The sequence below is a fragment of the Lathamus discolor genome, chromosome 11, assembly GCF_037157495.1.
Source record: "Lathamus discolor isolate bLatDis1 chromosome 11, bLatDis1.hap1, whole genome shotgun sequence".
Classification (NCBI taxonomy): domain Eukaryota; kingdom Metazoa; phylum Chordata; class Aves; order Psittaciformes; family Psittacidae; genus Lathamus; species Lathamus discolor.
The window spans coordinates 6,108,707-6,134,367 of record NC_088894.1 but is presented as its reverse complement, the minus strand read 5'-3'; the positions used below and the strand labels follow the sequence as shown (position 1 = coordinate 6,134,367).

The 25,661-nt window shown below is 41.4% G+C and overlaps 1 protein-coding gene across 3 annotated transcripts in view; it reads left to right on the top strand.

Moving 5' to 3' along the window:
* Positions 1–25,661, top strand: part of PREX1 (phosphatidylinositol-3,4,5-trisphosphate dependent Rac exchange factor 1) — a 156,514-nt gene that overhangs the window by 40,360 nt on the left and 90,493 nt on the right. For all 3 annotated transcript variants that reach the window (XM_065691149.1, XM_065691148.1, XM_065691147.1), the window contains exon 2: positions 22,337–22,408. In XM_065691149.1, the coding sequence (XP_065547221.1) occupies positions 22,337–22,408 (72 nt within the window). The remainder of the gene's footprint in view (positions 1–22,336; positions 22,409–25,661) is intronic.

The window sequence follows — 25,661 nt, the reverse complement described above, 5'->3', positions numbered from 1 at the left end:
TGCAGAAGTGTGTTTTGTCTTTCGGTCTTTCTTTTTACAAAGTGACTTCTAGTCAGAAGATTTATTGGAAATTTTACCATCAGATCTTCCTGCAGTAGGTGCACTTCTCTGAACAGAGTTTTCAGAAATTATTTCAGCTACTTTTGCTTCATTCTGGAAGTGCTGAAGTTCTTGTTCCCTTCTCTTCCTTTCTGTTGGAGGGGAAATGGCTCCGTGTTTGATACTCCTTGAGATTTCTGGGTTTGTCAAATAACTAAGCATTTTGCTGTAATTGATTCAAAGGGGGTTGTAAGTTATGAGTTTTAGGGCTGAGGGTGACAGCCAGAATTCATACAGCTAACCACATGATCTTCATAATAAATGCTAAATTTATTAGCATAATGAATAATTATAGCAAATGATAAATCAGGATTCTGCCAATTTACTGAGGAGCAAAAGACGTCTCTCATAGAAGGATCACTTCTCCTAACATGAGGATGTGATCTCATGTGTTGCATGAATGTAGCAAGGATGGATTTCACCACTGCAGAGCAGGCCCTGTGTTTTCCCCTTACAAACTTAGTGTGAAACCACTTGCAGCAGAAAACCCCAACTCCTGTAGTAGACCTGTGAAGGTGGAATAACAGATAACTTGGTGCTGTGCCAATGAATGAAATGTCTTGGAACCACTCAGACAAGAGGGGCTGAGTTCGTGACAAAGAAAGTAATTTCTCTGGTTTCCTGCATAGGGCCAAATATGGAAAGAATATGCTAGGAGGATCTCTCTTCTATTCCTCTTTCGTATTCTGTAACAGTAAGGCTGATAGGGTCCATGCTGATCTCTGTGATAAAGTTATTAATTTTGGTAAATGCTTTGAATTTTCTGTACCTTATTTGAAGAGAAAAATGAATCTATTGCTATAATTTTATTGTTATTATTGTATTTGTGCTTTGAAATCCTTTTCCAGAGGGCTGGGGGCTATGAAAACATGATGGCTCAAAATAAATAGAGGGATTTTTTTGGGGTAAAACATGATGGCTCAAAAGAAATAGAGTTTTTTTTGGGTGGTAAAACATGATGGCTCAAAAGAAATAGAGGGGTTTTGGGGGGTTTTTTTTTTTTGGTTTTGGATTGGGTATTTTTCATTGTAATGGAATTTAAGTAATTCCCCAAGTGTCAATACACAGCACAGAGTCATTCTGGCAGCTGGTGTTACCTCTGAGAGTAATAATACCCGCTTTTATCTCTTCTGTTCTCCACCTAGATTACAGATAAGATATTTCCGTCTTTATTACAGTGGAACAAGATGTGAATGGAGTTTGATACTGTATTATCCTACCACTGGTGTACTTCATGGAGAAAAGAATATAGTTGTCTCATGGTTTTAGCAGCCAGCATGTTGATATTATCAGTAAGAGCCCAGGGATATCGTAGAACTAGTGATTTTAAGAGCACCTGTGTTATACAAAGAAGCTGTAAACATCTGTGGGAGGCTTGTAGTTTCTGGCGTATATTGTGTAGAGGGTTTGGGAGTTTTGCAGGAAAATAAATACTACTCTCCTGTTCATGGAGCCAGTTCAGAAGCAATCTGTCAATCCTGAAAGATGATTTGCAAGAGCTGATTGTAAGTGCATGTCCTGAAAAAGCTATCAAAACCATAAGATGGTTGAATACAGGAACAGAATAACTTGTGAGATACTCAGCCAGTCACAGAATTGACTCTGGAACATGCTTAGATAGGACAAAAGGTTCTATAGTAACTGCAGTTTTATCTGGTGAGTCTGAGCATTTAAAACATCCTTTCATGACTCACTAGTGTTACCTGGCATAAACATTCCCATAGTTAATAGTCACCATAATGGGCCTTTGGACAACAGAGAATGTCTTTTTAACCATGGATTCTGTAGCTTATGTGATAGAGGCCTTTTTTGAAGGAAAACAGTTGGAAAATGTTGTTCTTCCATTACTGTTTTGTTCAGGGTTTTTTTTTTCTGAATTTGAAGGGTGTCAGTGACCGTTGTGATGACTCAAAAGGAAGTGGAACATAGGAAAGGGAATTTTTATAAACTGTGCTCTTAGTTTTTGAATGCCAGGTGAGAGTTGGCAAAGAAGGTTCATAGAATCATCATAGAATCACAGAATGGTTTGGGTCGGAAGGGACCTTAAAGATCATCCAGTTCCAACCCCCTCCTGTGGGCAGGGACACCTTCCACTAGCCCAGAATGCTCAAAGTCCCAACCTGGCCTTGAGTATGTGTTCTTTTAATATTTATATATATAAAAGGGGTAGAATGTGGATAACCAAGATAGCAATGCAGTAAATGGAAAACTCTTCATTGAAATTTTATATTTGTTAGAAAACATACAAAAACCCCAGTGGGGACCAGGTCATAGATGCAAGGGGTAAAGGAAACAGAATAAGAGAGATTTAGAGTTGATGCTTTCTTAGGGGTGAACCTTTCACCTCAATGATATATGTAGTACTTCATTGACTTGATAGGATTTCACCTATATTTCACACATGAAAGCAGCTAATCTACCCACCAAACTTCCTCTCTTAGATGTCCTGAAGCAAGTACTCCTTGCCACTATAAGACGCAGAATGGATGGGCTTTGTCTATACAACATTTATGTTGTCACAGTGAGGATGCAGACAAGTTCTACTGTTTTGATTTTACAAATGATGAACTAGAATTGGAGAAGTTGAAGTGATTTATTGCAGGTTTTAAGTGGGTTATTCCAGGTTATAAGTGGCAACATTTTATTGGTAGGATTTAAATGCAGGCATTGCTAGTTTGTCATTTTGTGTTTAGATTTAACAACACTGAATAGATTGTGACTAGAGAACAATAAAAATTAACCCTTGACACTGCAAGACAATGACGTTTTCATCAATGCAAAAGTTTTTTTCTCTAAACCTTCCGGTGTATTCTGGCAGGGAGTGAAGTAATTCCCTTCTGTTGAGCAAGTCATATTGATTTAAGAACCTGAAGTCTCTAGAAACAAAACACAAGAAACACAAAGGGTAAGAATAAGTTGGACTCTCAGGAGAGAAGCAAATGAGAAAAAAAGCCTCTTGATACTTCCTCGGAAATTCTTTACACAAACGAAAGTCTTGAGCAACTGGAGAGAGGGAAAGTGTAAAGAGGGACAGAGAAGCTGAAGATGTATATGTTTGTGTACTTGTCACTACAAAAAACCATAAGCCTTGGTATAAACCTCAGGTGTTCTGGTTTCTATAAAATCAAGATCCTTTTTAACCAGTATTTAATTCTGACTTAGGTAAAAATTAATTTCTGGGACAACGTTTAGGCAAGTTCTGAATTTCAAGCAAGAGCTCTCTGAATGTTGCTCCACTGAGATGTAGACTAGTTTGCACTCCAGTGCTGTCTTATGCCAGGGCAGTGTGTGAAATTTTGTGAGGAAAAGTTGGCTGTCTGTTCACATACCTCACTTCTTTACAGGCCTGCCTTTCTCCTTCACTCATGTTCTCTATTGTTCCTTCTGCTGGTGCTGGAAAAGGCTGAAGGAAAGAAGTTAGAATTCTGGGAAGGAAGTTGTTACTTCTGCTGTGCCTCCTTTTAAAGGCCCTTTTGGATAATTGTGACTTCAATGTGAAACATGTATATAGGTGTCATGAAGCTATTTTGGTGAGAACAGTGGACTTCAGTATCTATACCATGTTTTTGTCTGTGCCTAGCTGTACTATGGTTTCTTTTTCACTTTAGCTGGTTTCTGATCAAAGTTCCTCTCATAATTACCTGAAAAGACTTAGTTCCTACCTATTTTAGTATGATCAATGCTCTGTTTATTTTAGAGAGGGGTTTGAAATATTCCAGTATTTTGCATAGAGTTTACTTGAACCACACCATCCTTCACTGGCAAATTAATGGTGAAACAAAGAAGCACTTAAAAGAGATCTCCCTATAATAACCCTGTGGTTATTCTGTGGCTTCAGTATTCAGATCTCAATACTTTGAGAATAAGAAAATGTCAGCATCTTCTATGGTGAAGAAAGGCATCTCCTAGAAGGTACTCTGGGGAATAAGGCTTATTATTATTTGTTATAGTAGTGGAGTTAGATGTTACTTAGTTAAAAGCAATGGATTCTGAAGGGGATGCTGTCATAATGGGAAGGTTTTGTAAGCATGGGACTGTAATTAATCACCTATATTCTGTGCAGTCATTGCCATTAGTTTCCTCCCTCCCATAAAAAGTGCCAGCAGCACTCAGTGCAGAGGAAGACCTTGGATCCAGGGCCATGGGTTACATCTCAGAAGATTTCTGGTATCCCTGTATGTCTGGTTCATTCCTTTAAGAGTTCTGCCCTAAAGATGAAGTTTGGTTTATGACAGCTCTTCTGTAATTAGAAGCATTGCTGGCAGCTCCAGGGCAAGGGGTAAGATTAAGATGAGGTACCAGCATTGCCTCTATATTCAGTAATTGACAAGGCATGAGTAGCGATGTGATGAAAGCCATGTAAATCAGCACTATGATAACGAGCCAGAAACCCCATCAATAAAAAAGGACCTGTCACCTTTCAGGCTGAGGTCAAAGCTTCTTAATTCTGTAGAATTATGTCACAGAATGTGAAACACAGATTGATCCTTTATTACATGGTGCCAATGAAGGAACAGCAACCGGTTAAGTGAAAGTCAGTGCAGTGAGTACTGAATAATTCATTTTCTGTTGTGCCTCAGTTCATGCCTCTTTACTGATAATTACCATTAATACATTCTTCCATCTGACCAACACAGCTTTTCAAGCTAACAAATAGTATGTAATTTGGTGACACTTTTGCCTGCCAAAACCACATTTCAGACTTGTGGTTTTATGCTGCTGGCAGTAAGACACAGCAGGATTAGGAGAGCACCAAGTCCTTTGTCAGAGCAGGGAGAGAAAAGTAAACTGGAAGGGGAAGGAGAGAGGAGAGAAGCTGGAAGACATTTAAGAATGCCTTAGGATCTATTTAATGTGTACATCACAGGCAGAGCCTTGTTTTTATGTATTGGAGAGAAATCCCCGTGTAGGAAGTGGTATGCTGCTCTGATTGTATTTGTAGTGCTGAAGGGCTCAAACAGCATGGCTGAGATACTTTGCCAGCAAGCTGAGGAATTTCTTTGAAAGAGAGTGTTCACTTAGGATGAATATGATAGGTGATATTTCTTTGTCTTTCAGGGAATTCTCCCATTCTGGTGGAGTTATGCAGAAGTAGCAGCATGTTGTTCTTAAGCCCGGTTTTCTTGTTTGTAGCTCACACAAACTTGTAGAATAGATGCTTGCTAAAGATTCCCCTGTGCAACCAGTTCACCTGCGCTGACCTTTGAAACTACATGGTCATGCATAGCTTTGCAGTAGTCTTAAATATAGAGGCTCTATGCAATTTTTCTAGCAAGCAGTAATAAAACACTTTCCTTTTGCTGTTTTCTGCTCCAGTTGCTAGAAGTCATAAGACAAGAAATACATATATGCTTTTGTGGGTAATCACATCTTTCCTTCTGTTGCTTTCCAGAGCAGTAAGTGAAGCCAGCAAATGTTTGGATTCCTAGCTGGAGGGAGCCAAGAGTCACTGGAAAAGTATTAGAGCAGGCAGCAGCCTTTCCCATTGAGGTGTCTTGCATGCCCTCGAGGACTGTGCTATGAGATGGGGGAGCATGACAGACCATATTTTCTATTAAAACTGAAAAGATAGTAAGCATCAGAATCAAATTGTACGCAGGCACCTAGCTATAGTTCTGATGTGTTTCCAGTTGTGAGGCTTTTTCAGTAGAGCATGGAGGCATGTGCATTGCCCTGAAGGAGGTTTTAGCGTTTTTGGAAGGGAATTAAAGAAGAAGTAAAAGAAATAAAAAGACTTCTTCTGACATCCTGTGCTTACTACTTCCTGCTGTGGTTTCTTGTTGTTTTGTATTGCCTACTTTCTGTGTTTAGGAGGTGGCTGACAGCAAGAGCAAGCCACTCTTCTTTGGTGCAGCTGTTTTTATGTTGTCAGGAGTGATGGTGTCAGAGCTCTGTATTGGTTTTTCAAGGTCCAGATAAGTGTTCTGAAGATTTTTTGTTGCTGTTAATTCTTGTTTTGCTTCCCTCTGCTTCCTATCTGGGAGCCCAGCAGGGAATGTTTTCCCTCTGGCTGAGCATTCCTTCCAAGACATCCAGCAGAAGTTACATCTTTGACCACACTGAGGCCATGACTCTGCCCGGTTCACAGCCATTGCTGAGCACACGCTGAGCTGCACTAGTGCAAGCCTTGTACAGTGGCTAAAGTTTGTATCTGCACTGGCTTTCCTAACAAAAAGGAGTGGATGGATGGATGGATGGATGGATGGATGGATGGATAAGGCTTGACAATGGAGTCACATTTCTTTGTTATTGAAAATTTTCAAGAAAATCCCTGTGCCCTCCCCCTCCCTGATTATCAAGCCATGCTTGTTTCTTACATGTACTTGCCACTCAATTAGCACTTCTGCTCATGCACGCAGCAGCAGGGTGTTAGCCACAGGATGTTACAGTGAAACCTTTAAGCTTCTGTTACTTTTTAATCCAAAAGTGTACACAATAGTAGATTAGTGTAGCAAGTTCTCCTGTTGCTTTGAGCTTGATACATGCAGAATGATCAACTGCGCTGCTCTACTGCTCCAAAGACAGGATGTTAATCTAAACTCCAGTTTAGACCAAGCATTGCAGTCCCATCCTCGCTGTCTCCCCAGTTTAAATTTAGTAGTTTACTGTGTTCTAGTGGAAAATGAGTGCTCTCCAGGGTAAGATCTAGAAAGCACAGAGAGCTGTGGGTACAGCAGCTTTAGCAGCTCTAATTTGTGTGTAACTTGCTTATGCATGTTAACAGTAATGCTCAGGTGAGTGGGCGATGAGGCAGTTCAGGAAGCTAAGGCAGCTGTAAGGGAATTACTTTCTGTGTGGTTAGTGTTTGGCTGTTTGAGTTACCTCAGCTGGCTGCACTCAGGCTGCAATTGCCTAATTGCATAAGCAGCAACGTTGTTGGTACAAGGCAGAGGAGAGGAATTTGCAGCCAGGGACTGGGTGCAGAGGCAGTTTTGGTTGGTGTAATTGCCTGTGGAATCACTCCCTTATTTCCATCTTGTATTGCTTCTTTAATACTTAGGCTGGAGAAAACCACAGGACAACTTTCAGTGTCAGTGATTGAGGAAGATGGGCCCTTTCCAGGTCAGAGTAATTTACCAGGCTACAGCAAACGGGCAGCTCTGCTTGGGTTGTTAGCAGAGAAAGAAATGCTGCAGTCCCACTTCTATCTCTGTTTTGTCCACCATCTGTAGCGCATTTAAACACAGTTCCTTAACTTGGTACGAAGCTCAAATAAAAATAAAAAAGGCTTTACTAAGGATGCTATATTAAGGTGATGTTAGATTGAGCATTCAGAGTTCTTTCCTTGGGATCTTCACTGTACAAGAAGGCTGGAACAAACTCTAGAAAAGATGTTGCCTCTGTAACTTTTGGGGAAATTTTTACAAACATGTATTCCTAAAAAGCTTTTAATACCTATAGTATTTTCTGTGGGAATGACCAACACTTTAAAACACAGATGTCTAAAGGCAATGTTGTATGTGTTTTGCCTTTAACTTGGCTTATGCCATTGTGCTTAGGTATGCAAACTGGATGTGTTTTTTCTCCGAACAGTCAGCTATTTAGGCAAAGTAACTGTGAAAATACATCCACAAATGGACTGTATTTACAATCCAGGACCTCACACTTTATTTTGTGTAAGTAAAATTGGTTACTGTTTTAATACAAAACTTAAGTTAAATCAGACATTTATTTAATTGGCAGAACTTGAAATTCCAGCTTTATTTATGTAGGGAATTCCAAGCATCTGAATAGATGCACCGCAAGTCACTGGCAATCTGAGACTGTTGCTTTTATTAAATTCTGGGGTGTTTTTCCACTCTAAATATTTTATTACAAATAAAAGCCCTGCTATGTGTGAGCACTCAGTAACTGGCAATCAGCTGAGTTCACAGATGCGGTTAGGACTCTCGCAAAGGCTAAATTCAATCCAGTGTGTAAATGTGGTGGATGAAGTGTTAAATAAGCTATTTGCTTTGGCCCATCATGGACCTGGGCTTTGGCAGAGTATTTAGAGGTTTGTTCTGTGGACTGGTAAGGATGGGTCACTGGGGGAAGCAGTGCCAGCAGTGTCTGAGGTGACTGATGATGGGCTTGGCTGGGCAGCTGCCGCACTGACACACAGGATGAATGGTGGGAGTATCAGCTCCAAAGGGAACTCCTTGTGTGAATTTCTTGGCTAGACAGTAGGTGCTACTATTCAGCCTCTAATGAAAAGGCATCTGAGGGGAAAATATTTGAGAAGAGAAAATGGCAGCTGGAATGAAGGGGCTGCTGTATGCCCCGGTCAGTGCACTGGCACATAGGTAGTGTGGTCAGTGTCCTTTTCTTACCAGGGACAGTTCCTACTGCTGGATGGGGCTGGTGGGCAAAGCTGTATCTAATCCTAGCTCCAGGTCTGCAGATATGAAGTACCTGCCTTAAAAATAGTTGTTCCAGTTTTCAGGGGACTGTCCTGGTGATAAGGGCTTAAGCTGCTTTAATCATTCTTCTTGCAATGCAGTGGAGAAACCTGTGATGTTTTTGAGAAAAGGTGTTTTTGAGTCTGGAGAAATAGTAAGCTTGCAGAAATATTAAGTTGGATTGATGTGCTTCATATCTCACAGCAGTGTAACTCCATTGACTTCAGATGAAGGGAACTCAAATTTTAGCTGTTTTTTATTTAAAACCATCAGAATACTTTAAACAGTTTTGATCACAAAGCCACTTCTGGTAAAATTAAAATTTTAGTAGTTCCTTCTAAGTTTTCCATCTATTTGCACCTCTGTAAAGAAAGAGCAAATGGATACCAAAGCTACATTCTTAGCTTTGCTCAAGAATATACATAAATCAGAAACAGAACTGCTAGCTCACTTGCAACAGCACCCTCCTAACACAGCACAAAGCATTTGACCCAGCACTTCTAAATAGCTCCAAGTGAAGATGACCTTTTAATGTAGCCTACAGCTAAGAGAGCCCTGTCCATCCTCATACATACCCAGGCAGTACTAGTATGTCTTCTCAAACACTGCAAACAAGTCAGAGGCCATGGGAATGCTGGGGAGGGCAGCCTGCTTGCTGGAGCCATCCAGTTCAGGGCCTGCTAGCAAACTTCACTCTCTCTCAACTTCCCCTTTATGTTTAAAATATAATGGTCTAATTCTTTGCTCTGATTCAGAGGAAGCTGGGGTTTAAGACTGTGTGTGATATGATTGTGTTCTGCAGGACCATGTGTGCAGAGCAGAAATGCCACAATGAGAGGGGGCTTTTCTTTAGGCTGTCACAACAAAATAAATGTACATGAAGGGAAACTATGAAACCAGCTCTTTGGCTGGCTTGGGGCAGTAGGACAGGCAGTATTTTTAGACCGTGCTCTTGTCTAGCACTTTGACCTGGCAAAATGGCGTAATTTTCCACTTGTCTGAGAAGGAATGGAACAGGTTACTGTTGGGTATTGGATGCAGTGAAGAATTTCGGTCTGGCTGCACACCCCAAACTGGTGCTTTTTTTTAAATAGCCCAAATATTTTTAGTCTGTAAAACTGGGCAGGAACACTGACAAGAATAAGCCCTCTGAGGATGTTTGAGGTGCTCTATGGACAGAGGTTGGCTCCAGACCACTCTGCGTTGGCCTTACGCTTCTCTGTAGCGTTTAGGAGTGTAAACCTCTTTGGGAAAGAGAACTAAAAAGCCCATGGGCCATCGATGCCATTGTCTACCTTCAGGGAGATTTCTGGTTTAGTTAAAATTTTGGCATCATATTTAGTAATTAATTGAAGATTTTCTCCTGCGTCTTTGTGTAGTTCAGTCCTTGCTTACTGCTTTAATCCAGTGTAGGAAAGATGGATGGAAAACACTGTGTGCCACCACCACGAGCAGCTGCAGTCAGATGGTGCACACTTTAAAGCGGGGCAGATGCTGTTACACTGGTCTCAGATCTGCTGCTGCACTTGGGCAAGCAGCTTTTCATCAGCTGAACTGTGTGTTCCTGCTTTGGGCTAGGGTCAAAATAAGTGTTTGTGAGGTAAATTTTTCTAATTCCTCTTTGAAACCAGCATGTGAAAGAGACTCTTTTTTTCCCTCTTTTTTTTGTGTGTGTAAATAATTGCAAATACATCCAGGCTGACTTTTGCAAGGTGCAGCTGTGTGTGTACCCCATCTTTCTCTGCATGGAAGCGTAATCAGTGGCTGTGTGTGAGCACCCACAAGGAAAGCACATGCAAAGTGGCATCTCTGAAGCTGTGTTCCTTTCTTTTCTGTGGGAGGAAGTATAAATGCATTGTGTTTCTTAAAAAAAACACAACGACCCAAAATCAATCCCCCTCCAAACCCAGCTCTAAATTAACAGGTTCTTTTGACTATAATCAAAGGTTGAAGTACTTCCTGCCATGTTGCCTGGAAATACATCTCCTGAGGTGAATTCATGGTGTAGCTGAAACCAAAGCTCCCTGGTTTTTGTCTTTTTTTTTTTTTTAATCAAAGTCAAAGTGGAGTGAAAAAGCCCAAGTGCTTGACTAGAAAAGCTTCATTAAGTGCTGGATGGTTTTTGCAAACTTATTCCCTGTGCTTACTTACAGAGAGGCTGGTGGTCTGGTCAGAGACCAGGGGTCTTCATTCTTGTTTACAGCATTATTCTGTAGTGAAGTATGAAATTGTCATAGAAACAAATATTTACTGTGTAGTCAAAATATAGAAATGGATATCTCTGTCAACAGATACTTTCCTTTCTCAGAAGATAGGCCTAATCAACAGTTTGTATAAAGACAACAAACTGGAGACTAAACTTTGCTGTCATTGATTTCATGGGGGGGTGATATGTCACATTGTTCTGTGGCCTCTGTGTGGGGAAGGCAAAAATTCAAGTCGGTGTCCTTCTTGAGATTAGTTTTCCTTTTCTTTTACCTGTAAAAGATTAATCTTTTAGCTCACAAATAAACATCCCTTAACTGCTGGGTTTATGAGGTGGGAGAATTCATAGCAGAGAGAGCTTGACATACTTCTTGAAAGCTACCCAAGCTGCATGAACCACACATTATCTGATGTGCTCCAGTGGGAGGGGGAGAGTTGAGTCCATAGACATCAGCCCATCCTGCCTTTAATAGAAAAGCCTTGGGGCAGTCGGAGTTCCCTTCTTTTTTCCTCCCTTCCTTCCCCTCCCCTTATGGGATTCCACTCCTTTTCACCAAATCGCATATTTTTCCATCCATTTGAAGTTCTTGGAAACCTTTCACCAGGCTACAGAGAAACAGCCGCTCTGCTTAGGCTACAGTGCTGAGGATCCCAGAATGTCACAGCCTTTTGTAGAGCTTGTAGTGCCTCCATGGAAAGGTGTGTTCCCCATTGTCACACCACAGGCACTTAAGCAGATTTCTCCCAGTAGGAAATGTCAAGCTTCAAAGGCCAGGAATGCTAACGCTTGTGTGCTGCACCAGACCCCCAGTTGCTGGTTATGGAGGAGGAAAAGTGCCATAAGAATTTACAGTCCTTACAGACACTGCGGCTTGTAAGGAGCCTGAGGGAAGCTGACTGTAGTTGCTGCACAGGCAGATACCAGGATAGTCTCCTAAGCCAGGAATAACTTTATGATTTAAGTCCCTTGACTGCACCTGTGCCTAGTATACCTGCATGGATATTCTCAAATGCAGTTATTACTACTTGCTGCCTAAAATCTGGTGGCCGATATGCCTGAAATCAGGACAGTTTCACTGGAATTTCTGGTAGTTGCTGCCAATTCCAGTACTAGTTTTCTGGATGAGATACCTACAGATTTCAATGTTTCCCATTTTACCTCCACTGTGAGGACTGATTAATATGAAACCTGTGAGCGCATAAACAGAGCTGATGCGAATACTCCTGGGGACCTCTCTAAGATGAAATGTCTAGCTTTGGCATTGTGATCAGTTCTTCTGCAGCTCTGAATTTTATCAGTTGAGAGGGTACAACTCTGTTCAGTCACCTTTGCACTTCTGGGTCCTTTTAAACTTAATCAAGCACAAATATTCATGCAGTATAGGTGCATTTGAGAGTTTGTTTTGGTATACAACCTTGTAGAAATCCAGCCTAAGTCAGTGAATGGAATACTGTTCATTCAGTGTGTTAGCTACTTATATACACATGAATTGAGGTCAGATAGACATCTGCTTGAGAAGATACCTATGGAAGCAATCTCAATATTTAGACCTAAAGTCTGATGTTAAGCTGGCTTGTAAGACTCTGAGGACTTATCAGCTGGGCATAAATGTTCCTAGTGAAATAGGATCCTGGGATTTTGTTACGTGCTTACAATGTAGATCAAGTTTGCAGGTCACCTGAGATCATGGTACTTGGGCCCAGTGTAGATTCACAACGTAATTTAGCACAAGTGTCAGTGAACCTGATGGCAGTAAGCTGAACTGGTCTGCTTCAGTTAGCCCAGAGATTCAATCTAAGCTTGAAAATTGATATTACTCAGTATCATCACATAAACTCAGTTGGAAGACTAAGGGCCAGGTCCTCAGGTGGATCCACTCACATGCAAATTGGTGAAATTTTGTGGGTTGTACCCCTGCATGTTTCGGGAGGTCTGTTTGCCTGACCGTTAACTTCAATTGTTAACTGAAATGATCAGCTTGTTACACATGTTCAGAAACTGAGTATGTAAGACAAGATTCTTATTTATTTATTTATTTATTTATTTATTTAGCTTTTATCTATGCTCTGTGATCCTTACCTGCAGAGGGTATAGCACTGGCAAAGTCTGGGGAAGTCTTTGCCTGTGTTGCAACTGATGTAAAGAAATTCCATGGACTTCACTAGATTTCATTTTAAAGTTTTTTTTCTGTCGTGTCTGTTTAGTGTTTCATGTATTAAGACACTGTCACTGGAAAGAAAAACAGTAGAAAAGGGAGATAATAATCTTCCTGATATGAAAGTGCTGGAATGTTGAAATACTAATTGAAGAAATTTTTGCTACAAGTACATTCAACATCTGGACTTTACTATTTTTGGGGACCTTTTCATGTTTCTAGTCACTGATGTCTCTACCTCCCTCTTGAAATAGGAGTAGCTGTGTAGAGCCTGAAACCTGATTAAACATTCCCTGGTACTGATAGGATCTTTGTAGTTGCAGACATCACTAACTTAGAGCTGGTTGCATTCTGCAGGCTTCTATTATGGACGTACTTAATGTAAGTAGTATGGGTCAAATCCTGAAATATTTGTATGTTGTTTACTCGGCCCTTACTCCTGTAGCAAGCTTTTGCTCAAGTAACATAAAGGTTAAGCAGACACAGATCTGTTCTTCTACGTAAGAGGAATAAAGTAAAACATGATTTTTCAAGCAAACTATGTCCTGAAAACCTTTTGAAGAGTTCCCTGGTACGCTGAGATAATCAAAATTATCTCATGAGTGCAGAAAAGGGAGAAAGACAAGAGGAGGCCAGTAAAAGGGAGAATATTCCAAAGGCTTGAGAGAATTAGGCACATAACTTTCTTAAGCCCCTTTGAAAATCTGAACAAACACATTTTCTGTTGAAATGAAAAATGGGCTGGAGTCATGGAGGGATAGATATGCACAGAAGGACATGCTGGAGCTGTGGGTCTGCAAAGGAGGAAGGCTGGGGTTTTTTGTGGTGTGGGTTGGTTGGTTTGGGGTTGGTTTGTTTGCTTTTTGAATCTGCATTAATAAGAATATTTAGTGATTTAGGGGTAGAGTTGGAGAGGAGGGAGGGAATGAAGAGGGGTCCAGAGAGACAGGATACAGAACATATGAAGATATTAGTAGAAATGAGTCCTAAAGGATTTCAAAGGTGAAAAATGTACCTTTTGTTGAGCCCTGAAATGAACCAGGATCTTCTGACCTGCCTGAGAATGCAAATATTAGTGACCAAGGGGAGGAGGGGATAGCAGAGGTCAGGCCAATGGTAGGGAAGAGACAATGGATGCTCTGCAGCACCAGTTACTCTTTCACTTCACAAGAAGTTTTTTGCAATTCAAATGAAAACAAACCCCCCTTAGGAAAGGGATCCCTCTTTGAGTGAGAAACACTGCAACATATTTTGCTCTCACTTCCCTTTGGTTTCAAGTTCCTTCATCAGTCTATGCATGAATGAATTTGGTCTGACTTTTTTTAGTTGTTGCAAAATTCCAGTGTAAGTATCAGCACACTGGAAATACAGATATTTCAGTCCAGGATCTTTTTGGAGCTTGCTTTGTCAATTACTTTTTCTGGGAAGTGCTGCTAGATCAATTCACTTGTGCTGAGTCCCAGAATACTGCCATTAATTTTGCGTGTGTCAACTTGCAGTGCTCCATGGTCATAGCACCCTTGCTGACAGTCAGTCACTGGTTCACTTATAGAAATGATTCAGTAATGCTCATTGCCCTGGAACTTTGTATTTGCAGATGCTTTGAAGCTGGTACAGGAAAGGAGGGTGGTCTAATCTAAACTTGTCACCCAGCCACTCTTGATAGGAAGAAAAAGGCATTTCTAGGGAGCAGGGTGCTGGTCAATGAGAAAATGAACATGAGCCAGCAGTGTGCGCTTGCAGCCCAGAAAGCCAACCATATATCCTGGGCTGCATCAAAAGGAGTGTGACCAGCAGGTCGAAGGAGGTGATCCTGCCCCTCTACTCTGCTCTCGTGAGACCTCACCTGGAGCATTGTGTGCAGTTCTGGTGTCCTCAACATAAAAAGGACATGGAACTGCTGGAACAAGTCCAGAGGAGGGCCACGAGGATGATCAGGGGACTGGAGTACCTCCCGTATGAAGATAGGCTGAGGAAGTTGGGGCTGTTCAGCTTGGAGAAGAGAAGGCTGCATGGGGACCTAATAGCAGCCTTCCAGTATCTGAAGGGGGCCTATAGGGATGCTGGGGAGGGACTCTTCATCAGGGACTGTAGTGACAGGACAAGGGGTAATGGGTTAAAACTTAAACAGGGGAAGTTTAAATTGGATATAAGGGGGAAATTCTTTCCTGTTAGGGTGGTGAGGCACTGGAATGGGTTGCCCAGGGAAGTTGTGAGTGCTCCATCCCTGGCGGTGTTCAAGGCCAGGTTGGATGAAGCCTTGTGTGGGATGGTTTAGTGTGAGGTGTCCCTGTCCATGGCAGGGGGTTGGAACTAGATGATCTTGAGGTCCTTTCCAACCCTAACTGTTCTATGATTCTATGATCCTAAAAGAAGGAAGAGGGGGAGGTAAGGGTGAAGCTGGGGCATATGAGCAAGCAAGACGTTTTCCCCTGGGATATGCCAGTAATAGGTGTGAGAACAAATACCTTTGTATTTGCTTTCAAAAACAGTGCAGTGAGTATCACAGAGCAGAGGTGGTCAGTGGAAGTGGTTCTACTCATTTCATGTCTAACATAGCCCAAGATGATGCAAGGGCTGGAAGTGTCATTTTAAAACCTGTATGGTAGAGTCCGTTTGACCTTCTGCTTAGCAGCAGGCAGTGGTGAGACCTTGCAGCTCAGACTGCTTGAGCTGATTGCAGAGAATGTTTGTTATTCTGTAATGTACGTGACTTTCTTTTTAAAATCATCTTGGTTAGCTAATAGTTTAGTTCCTCTTCAGGGGATAGATAAAAAATTAAATATGTACCAATAAGCTCTGATGCTTTAAAGCCTGTTTGATACACAGGAAGCCTGAAATTAGGGCAATAAAAGATATTTCTGATGCTATTTCCTCTTACTAAACACTTCTGCCTACCAGGCAAGTCCCTGTTCAGCTGTTGGCTCATGAATTCATTTGGCTGTAGAGCTGAGCTACTTTTTGCAGTGTTGCTCTCACAGCTGTGGCTCGTTATTGTTCTAAATGGATCTAGAGAGATATATTCTTCATAGGTAGAATACTCTATGCAGGAAATTCAGTATAATGCACTCATCTGATGCTTAAGTTCTTTATTCCTTTACCAGACACTGATAATTTAAAATGTTTTAATAGAGATCGTAATATAGTATCTAGTAACTGAGTAAGATTCCAGTTTACAGTGTAAGATGTACAGTAATATACTCTTTAAAAGTAGTAGAATTGCTTCAGTCTTGCTCCATTTTACATGTGTAATGTTAGTGATGTCAAAGGAATTGCTTCTGATTTCCTGTATTATAACTTGAATTTCACAATTCAAAAACCTGAATCATAGAATCATAGAATAGTTAGGGTTGGAAAGGACCTCAAGATCATCCAGTTCCAACCCCCTGCCATGGACAGGGACACCTCACACTAAACCATCCCACACAAGGCTTCATCCAACCTGGCCTTGAACACCGCCAGGGATGGAGCACTCACAACCTCCCTGGGCAACCGATTCCAGTGCCTCACCACCCTCACAGGAAAGAATTTCCTCCTTATATCCAATCTAAACTTCCTCAGCCTGTCTTCATACGGGAGGTGCTCCAGTCCCCTGATCATCCTCGTGGCCCTCCTCTGGACTTGTTCCAGCAGTTCCATGTCCTTTTTATGTTGAGGACACCAGAACTGCACACAATGCTCCAGGTGAGGTCTCACAAGACTCCAGGTGAGGTCTCACAAGAGCAGAGTAGAGGGACAAGAGCTAGTATTCTAGATGTGTGTGCTGGCTTTTGTCCAGGGAGGTAAGAGATGGTTGAAAAGTAGTCTGAATTTAGGGAATTATAAATCCATTTGTCTTTAAAATCCAGCTGTCTCTAGGATGGAAGTTGGTAGATGTCAGTTAATACTGCACAGTACTGCAGACCACTCTAGGAGGAGTAGAACTGAAGTAGGTTCACCTCCAGTTGAAGTGACTTGATTCCCAGTCACTTGTAACCCAAAGCTATGCTCGCATTCAGTGAAAGATCTGCATTTGGGTATTTACAACTTGCTTAAAGAGGAATGCTGGAAGACTTAGTTTTCCTTAGAAATGCACGCTTAGTTGTTATTAAGTGGGGGAAGAAGGGGAGAGGAACTTATTATGGGATTTATTTTGTATAAATTGTCTTGTGCAGTCATTGTTATGTTATTTTGAGATTATTTATTGCACTGTCTTTCTGTCTTCAGTGCAGGTGAGAATTGCAGTTCATATATAGGATGCAGGATATTGATGTTTCCTGTCATTTGTGTAGAGCTTTAGCTTAAAAACGGCATATCTGATAGAAAGCAAAAGAACATGATCAGGATGACAATACTTAAAGCTAACAATTGAGTAACATGAGCAAGGATGCACCTGCTTTTAAAACACTAACTTCAGCAAACATTCATTTTAAATCATCAGACTATTTCAGTAGAGCCATGTTCCCACAGGACTTTCAAGCTGCTTTGCTAAACACAATGGAGTATTTTGGTATCTTGCTCGTACTTCAATGGAGGCAAAGGCTTATTTAAGCCACACTTAGTGGCAACATTAATTCAGGTGATGGAAGAAATGAAAATTGAAATTACACTTGCAAGTATTTGTTCAAGTCTTTATGACAAGTTTGTCTCATCAGACATGGGTTAAGGCACAGCCCCTAAGCTGTAGTTGCAAGGTGGAGATGCCAGTGGTGGTCAGATGATGAAATACATTGTCCATGTCACCTCTTCCTTTTTCACTGTGAGCAGATTTTTCTGGAATCAAAATGTCTGCACTTGCAAGAAATTTTTAGACAATTGATTTCACAAGTGTAAAGCAAACTCTTCATTTTAACTCTGAAAATATGAGGCTCACCTAGATTCCTGTGTTGCTCTGAATCTGTTCTGGTCACTGACACATTTAACAGAATTGCCTCACTTGTCTCCTAAGAGCAATATGAAATTACAGTCACCTGTTGATAAAATGGGTTTCACAGGATTGTGCTTTCAGATATTGCTCTTTTTGGATTTGGTCACCAGTTGCCTCGTTGTTTTTGGTCTGTTTCTGTTCTCCCTTTCATTTCCTTCATGGTTATGTACAGTTTGCCTGCTTTGCTGTTTAATCAGAAATCTTTTGCTATTTCTGAACATTTGAGGAAGTATCTGCCTCAGACATGAATTTTGAGAAGGGCATGAACAAACTATCACTGTCTTGTCCCTAGTATTTGCCATGTGTTACTTTTGCTACCTAGAAGGTGGTAAACACTTTTTTCCTAATAAAGTCAAGGCTGCAAGTCAAAAATTCAACAAGGGCCATTTGAAAAACATTTGGGAGAAATCCCAGTTGCTTCAGTCTGTTTATGTGAGAACAACTTACAATTAGGAGATCTTTCCTGAAGGTATGCTTTGTGCTTTTGTGATTCAGAGGTAAGACACCCAAAGCAGCAGGGTTTCATTACAGCAGTAGATTGTAAGGATAGTAATCTGAAGAACAAACACCTTCATGAAAAAGGGGCCACTAAAAAATACTTATTTACCGAAATTTTTATACGTAAATTGCATTCTAGCTTTGTAATGTGTTTCTATTAGTATTTATTGAATGCAACTTACCCAACATGACATGGTGCAGAAGGGGAGCATTTCACTCTGCTCATTCTGATTTGTCATAGATCTGCTTGAATCCTGCAAGGCATTTGTACTGTAAGACTAACTATAAACTGTGTTTATGCGTGACATGAGGAGCATCAGACATGGCCTGCTGAGCTTGGAAGCAGCAGACCTTGAGGGGAACAAGTCACAGTGCACAAATACATGTTATGTTGATGCAGCAGCAGAATGTTAAACAAAAACAAATCCTCTCTGTGCTGTTTTCCTAATGATTAGCACACACTCGTGAAAGGTGAGACCTTTACAGACCTTTATCAGGAGAATGAAAGTTTCTTAGCTTGATTTCACATTTTTCTCCCTACACTGTGCTGTGATCTGTTTTTTTCTGGACTCATGGGCTCCACCAGGCCTTCTCCCCAGTGTGTATCACAAACTGCCGTCCCTCCCTGAATCCCTGATAGTTTGTAAGTGTAGTAAACCAACAGCACACCACAGTAGAGAGTTCTGCTTTTGGCTGCTGCAAAGGGGTGATCATGATCATCCTGCTGTGTCCTTGGAATGATTTTTCAGAGTCCCCAAGTCTTAGGAATGTTTTTCAAGAGCTCTCAAGAAGGCTGAACCTATGCTTCCACGTATCTCTTCAGGATAGGGAGTTCATTTTTACAGAGATGAAAGGTGTTGCAGATGAAGAGGGTTATATTGAGGGGAATTTGTGAGTTGTTTAGAGTGTGAAGAGATTGGAGCAGCCAGAGAGAGCATTTGCTTCAGTAACTTTTTAGGTGGCCAGAAAAGCCTTTACCCCTTCAACAACTTCCTCTTTAATAACAATGTTTTGGAATATAAATAAAATGGACATGGCAAGTTTTCTAATATTTACCACCACCCTCCTCTCTCGTTTGTCATCACCTTTGTCATGTCCTCCCCTAAATACCTGTCTGATTTTTCAGGTAAATCAATAGGTCTAATAAAAGATCATACCACTCTCTGAGCTGTTTCCCACAGAGAGCTGCATACTGCTTGCATAATGGATCTTCCAGTCTGTGTCACCATGTGAGTAGAGGGATGGTGTTGGTACAGATGAGCTTAAAGCCTAGTCAAACTAGTAGCACAAAAAGTCACTTGAGAAGTTTAGGAAACACTGACCTGAATGTCTAAACAACATCTCTGGGAAAAGGGCTGTTTTTTCCAAGCTAGAAGTGGTTTGGAAAGAAAGTGGTGTTGTCATGTGAACAGGGCATGCAAGATTAGCTCTATGAGCTGCTGTTTAATAGCTTGTATTTATCATGCTTTTTAATTTGAATGACTGTGTTACAAAAGATTCTGTTTGCACGTGCTAAGGTATTGAAAACCAGGGAACAAATAGTTCTTCATCCACAAAGTTCTGGTATTTTGGGGAAGATTGCATTTTAGAAAGCGTTCTACTGAATTTCTAGGACTAAAATCTCTTGTAACTGTCTTGTTTTATTATTGCTGGAAAGACTGCTGTTCATGCACCTCAGGACAAATCAGAAGCTGTAGGAGATTTGACAGATGATCTACAAAGTTGACTGCCTCTTTCTCTCTTATGACTTTCATCCTTTCTACTCTCTCCCTGCTTCTGTGCCTGTCTCGTTTTTTGCTTGGTTTTCCTTCTCCTTTTCTCCCTTTCTCACGCCCACATTAAATGATCTTTTCAGACAAGCATCACAGAAAAACTGTTTTTTAGATTAACACAGACTCTACTTTTTTACTGACTAGCCTGTAACAGCTAATGTGATTTGCACTTCTGTTTACCAGCTTTCTATAATTAGACTCATCATACTGGGACTAATATGCAGGTAACTATTAGTCACCAGTGGAGCTGCTAATTGTGTAGATTAATGAATCATTCCAATTGGATTTGTTGTCTCCAAACAGACATGTGATTAAAGCAAGGAAAAGTCTCTGCCTGGCTTATCTTTGGAGAGTTACTTTAATATGATGTGCTACCTCGTATAAATCAGATGCTTGATTATTAATGCTCAGATATCACACCCAGCACTGAAGTGGGAGGGCAACAGCTATTCCTGTCAGTCTTCCTGCCATTAGTCATCATGCTGAACACTTCATCTCAGTTCCCTGACTGTTGCCAAGGTGCTGGGCAGTACATTAACATTGCAGCAGTTTGTGGCCAAGTTACTGGCAAAGTGGACTGGCTTGTTCTTGTAAAAGGCCTCTTCTACCACTGGCACACGTGTCCTGTGCCTTTAACGCAGGAATCTGTTTTTCAGACTTCTTGGTCCGCACAACCTGCTCCATGCTCTCCATATCTATCTGGAATCTAGCCAGGATCTCCTTCCTGTTTAGCGATGTAAGAGAAGCAATGTAGTTACAGTCCTTGAAATTTGTTCAAAAGCAGGGCTGAAAATAAATGTAGTGTCTGTGTGCTTCATTAGTTAATCTTTTATGGATGCCTGGCCTGTAAAATGTGAATGGCTGACAAGTGACAGAGCACCATGGCTAAACAGAAACAGAGATGTGCTTGTGTTAGTGCTGGAGGTCAGACAGAGAGACATGTTCCCTGTCTTCCACCCAAAATACCAGAGGAGAAGGTATTTCAGAAGTTCTAAGTTTGGTTCAGCGCCATTGCTTCTTATCAGGTTGTAAACTGCTGCCAATCCCAACAGGCAAAGGGAAAAAAGAAAAAGCTGAGTGTGCATCAGCCGTCATGGGCATTGCACAGGAATAGTTCAACTTTTGAAAGCCTTTTATTATCAAGCTATAACAAAGCTGCTTTGTACCATAAATACAAAGAAATGGCCTGCTTCCCCTCTGTCTCAGGTGGGTAAGAAAAGTTCCTTTCTTCCTTGCTTACAGCACTCCCCAGGGTTCACTCTTTTGTGTGGGAGGTAAGTTGGAAACCACGAACAAGAGCGGAGAGGAAAGCCCTCTGCCCTGCTGCACATGGGTCACACAGTTTATCACAGCAGGTTCTGTCAGCACTGGCTTCCCTTCAGTCTCACCTGCGGGTATTTGCATCTCTCTGTTGATGTCTGTGGAGGATAAAATTCCGTGCTCAGGTCTGAAGTGCCCTTTAGCCGATAGCTGCTAGAACAGTGGAAACCTGAAGCAGAAATCCTATGCAGTGTGCTTTGCTAAACCCTTTCCACTGAATCAAATGTGTTGTGGGTATGTTCAGTGCAAATGCAACTAGGTCCCAGCTTCTAGTAGCCAGAGTTATGCTTTGTAGGCTGATATTTAGATCACTGTCCATTTGTATCTGGCCTGGAGCTTTTTATTGATTTGCCTGTTAAAGGCAGAGTTGTGCAGAGCTGAAGGAAGGGGAAGCCTGGCCTAGGTGAAAAGTTCCTGCATTGTTTTGTCTGTTTTCAACCAAGTGAAGTACAGCAAACAGCAGAATGTATCCCAGCCCCTGTCTGGTCATTTCCATTTCCCTTCCCCATGTATCTAGTCTGTTGAACTTGTCCATAACCCTAGCTTGTAGCTCTGTCATGCCTCAGCTCCAGCAGCATGAATATCCTGTTGTCATTCTTTGCAATTCTTTTTGCTGACATACATCTTGCTGTGTGTCAGGCCTGCTGCCTTCCAAAGTCAAAACAGCTGCATCTCAGAGAGGGAAAATCTTCAAAGAAAACTCAAACAGACACTTGCTGTAATCTGTTGGTAGTAACAGATAATTAAGTCTAAAAATTTCAACAGAGGGAAGACATTTATTGCCAGGCAAAGCCCAATGACATTGTAGGAAATGTCTTTTGTGCTGCCCTGAATGCAGCCCTGACTCTAGAAACTGTGGTGGTGATTCGGTGAGTGTTTACATTCTTTTAGTCTTAAAGATAATCAGTCACACTCTGTTGCTGTGAACCTAGAAGATATAAAAGAGTGAAATCAAGCTTGTATCAAGCTGTTTGAACACAATCTATTTTATCTTTACAGGCATTTCTTCACCGGATCCGTCAGAATGCTGTGGACAAAGCTGAGAAGTACATAACAGAGGAGAATGTTAAGGTATTTCTTCTATCTTCCTCATTTTCTTGGCAGGGAAAATGATACGTAATGAAAGGCTAGTTTCAGGGTTATGAATATCAACTATCCTCATCTCACATTGATGCTTATTACTAAACTAGTTCCCTAAGGAGAAGAGGCTCATACTGACAGTTTCTGTCAATCTGTTTGCCCATTCGTATAGCTGTCATCTTCCTGCAATTTTTCATCCCACCAGTTAATTTCAGTAAAATTTGACAAGAGTGTAGTGTTGTCAGAGATACTGACTTTTGGCAAGATTTGTGAATTGGTGGGTAGAGGACAGAGGAGCCTTTTCAGTGTCTTAGAGAGGAAAGGCAGGGAATGCACAGTCCTTGTCTGTTTTACTTGACAGTATTCAGTTAATCAATTTGCATCTGCTGTCTTTTACAAATCTAAAATTGATAAGGCTTATGAGAAGGAGGCAGGAATACTCCTTGTGGTCTAGTGGGAAGGACTTTGTGTTCTTGTGGAAGGACTTAGGAAGTAGAAGACAGAGCTGTGAGGTACTAGCTTCTCTAGTGCCTATGGTCACAGGAGGCCTTGTTCATTATTTTCATAAATACAAGCAAAGCTTTCATGTACTAATTTGGCTTAAAAACTCTCCTTGTACACATATGTATGTGAAACCAAAACCCTCTTTGTACACACATGCAAGTGAAACCTGATGATCAGTGGGACAGAGTGCAGTTTGTTTGCCATTAGAGGCTTACATATTGAGCTTGCATTTGCTCCTGTAGCTTCTAAATCAGCAGAAACTTTGCCCTTTACACTGATGGGAGCAGGGCACAGCAATAATAGCTACTGCACTGTTTCCCCAAGGCTGGTTCCTCCATTTCATGTGTTAGTGTTATCTGAATGTATAGAGAATCCTAGCAGAGCTCTAGGCCGTTTGTTTTTGCTACTTGTTCCATGGGCTGGCAATGCTGTAGTATTGACTGACTGGCATCAGAAGGAGCTCATAGCAAGTTGGCTTGGCAGCTTTGTGGAGCTAAGCCTCTTGATGTCTTCAAATATGGAAGTCCACGCTCCTCCCCCCCTGCCCCCAGACTCACCTTCTATAGCCTAAAGTAAGTTTAGGGGTGGCTGAAGAAGTAGATAAGTGACTAGTGACAGTGGTGTCCCTGCCTGTGACAACAGGGTTGGAACTGCTGATCTTTAAGGTCCCTTCCAACCCAAACCATTCTGCGATTCTGTGAATAGATCTCGTGTGCAGAGAAGTGTGTGAAAATTAAGCTCTGCATGAGAAATAAAGCTACCCAATTTGAACAGCCGCAGATGTTGATGAAAGTTATTATTCTATGATTATTCATATATGATCAAAATGAATATTAATTATGACTGCCACATAATCAGATGCAGTGCCCGCAAAGCCTGTGCAGAAGAACGTGTATTTTCTCTGCTGATTTAAATGTATTTGTATTTGAAGTTTCATCGCACTCCTCTGGGGAAGTACTACTTCATTTCTGTGTCATTCTTGAAGTGCCTGAGGGGTCTTTTTGAGGACACTGTGAGACCTCATTTATTCTTAATATTACAATACCCAACTTTCAATAGAAGAGCTTCTCTTTGGTAATAAAAGGCTTATCCCTATTCTGGTGAAATAGAGTCATAAAGGCACAGTTTCCTTGATCAGAGTCAATATTACCTCCCCCTCCAATTCCCCTTCTTCCCTACCCCAAATAATTTAATTCCTTCCTGTAGCTGAAAGATACTTGTTCTTTCTTTCCTTCTCCTTTCTCCCTCCTTGCTGGTAGAGGCAGAACAAGCAAGGTGATTTTGGGACTTGAGGTAATTCTGGCTCTTAATATTATGTATCTTGAGTCACCACAGAGCTGTGAGGTGGCTGGTAGCAGAGGCTGTATAAATGGTTTGGCAGCTTGTGTAAGGAGAAGCCTGTATTTTCCTCTCTTTCTTCATGCAGCAGAACTGTCTAGAGGAAAATACAGGGTATTTTGGCAGTCGCCCACCTCTGAGCTGAAAGTGTTTTTTACAATAATTCAGAATATTGCTCCCAGTATTATTTTTGCAGGTTCCACCTGCAGCTGGTGCTAGGCACTGGAGATTTTTGTAATCTTTGGCCACTGTATTCCCTTCCAGAAAGACCACACTGAGTCCTGTGCCAGGCCCAGATTTCACAAGTACTCCAGTGACTTACAGCTGCAGCAACATCATAAAATGGTTTTAGTTCCTTCCCTGCCTCATGTGGGAATAACTCCATTGACATGTTAGTGTTGTACTGCATTCACAGCAGGCACTTATGTCATCTTACTGATACAGTAGATTGAAGGCAGTACAATTTGAGGGCGTGCACAAGCTGCCAGACATGGATCATCACATGAGGTTTATGAATGGTAACTGTGTATTACATGTAGAAGCACGTGCAGTCAAGGTCTCTCTGCTGCCTTGTTCTTCAAGTGACTCTTATTATCTGTGAACTCTACTTGAAGCAGAGCTCTACTGACCACCACAGAATTTATTAGATTACACAGATATTCATTGGATAAAAGAATTATCCCCCAAAGACTGCTCCCGAAGGATAAAATCATTCCGGTCAGATGTTTTCCTCTTCCTTCTTAATCCCCTTTTGGCACAGCTTCTGGCAAAGCCATGCAAACAGAGGCTACCATGTCATCTCATCAGTTTCAGCCACATGACAGATCCATTGGATGCTCTGCTTGAATTAGCATAGGAAGTTTTCTGGAAGAAGTCGAATGGTCCTAGCTCCCTGTCCTTTATTTTGAATAAGAGCCCATCAGTGCTAATTCAGTGTGTTGGAATCTATTAGATTATTCAGAGCTAGAAAGGGGCCATTATGCACAAGTATACATTAACAATGGTGCATGCTACCATATCCCAGTATTCTTGAAATGAGAGGGGAGCAAAGACAAGGCAGATGCAACAGGCTCTGCTCTGCACATGCAGGCAGCTTGCAGGAGGAGTTTGAGAGATACTCTGCCCATCCTTGAATAACAGGTGTAGCATTGAACCTGGGTACATACGGAGAGGAAGGCTTCTTGGGTTCCTGATCTCATCTACACTTGCAAAACCAGAGAGAAACTGGTTTTAAATCAGGAATTGAGGTTTTATTCCTGTCTTTAATGATTAGACTTATGGGTTTATAGTAGCTTTCACTCTGGCAGTTTATTCCCCTTAGCACATGTATATTCAAATCACTAGGGATCATTTAGCTGTGATATTGCACAATTACCTCTTAGTACCTGTCTAAACTAGGGGC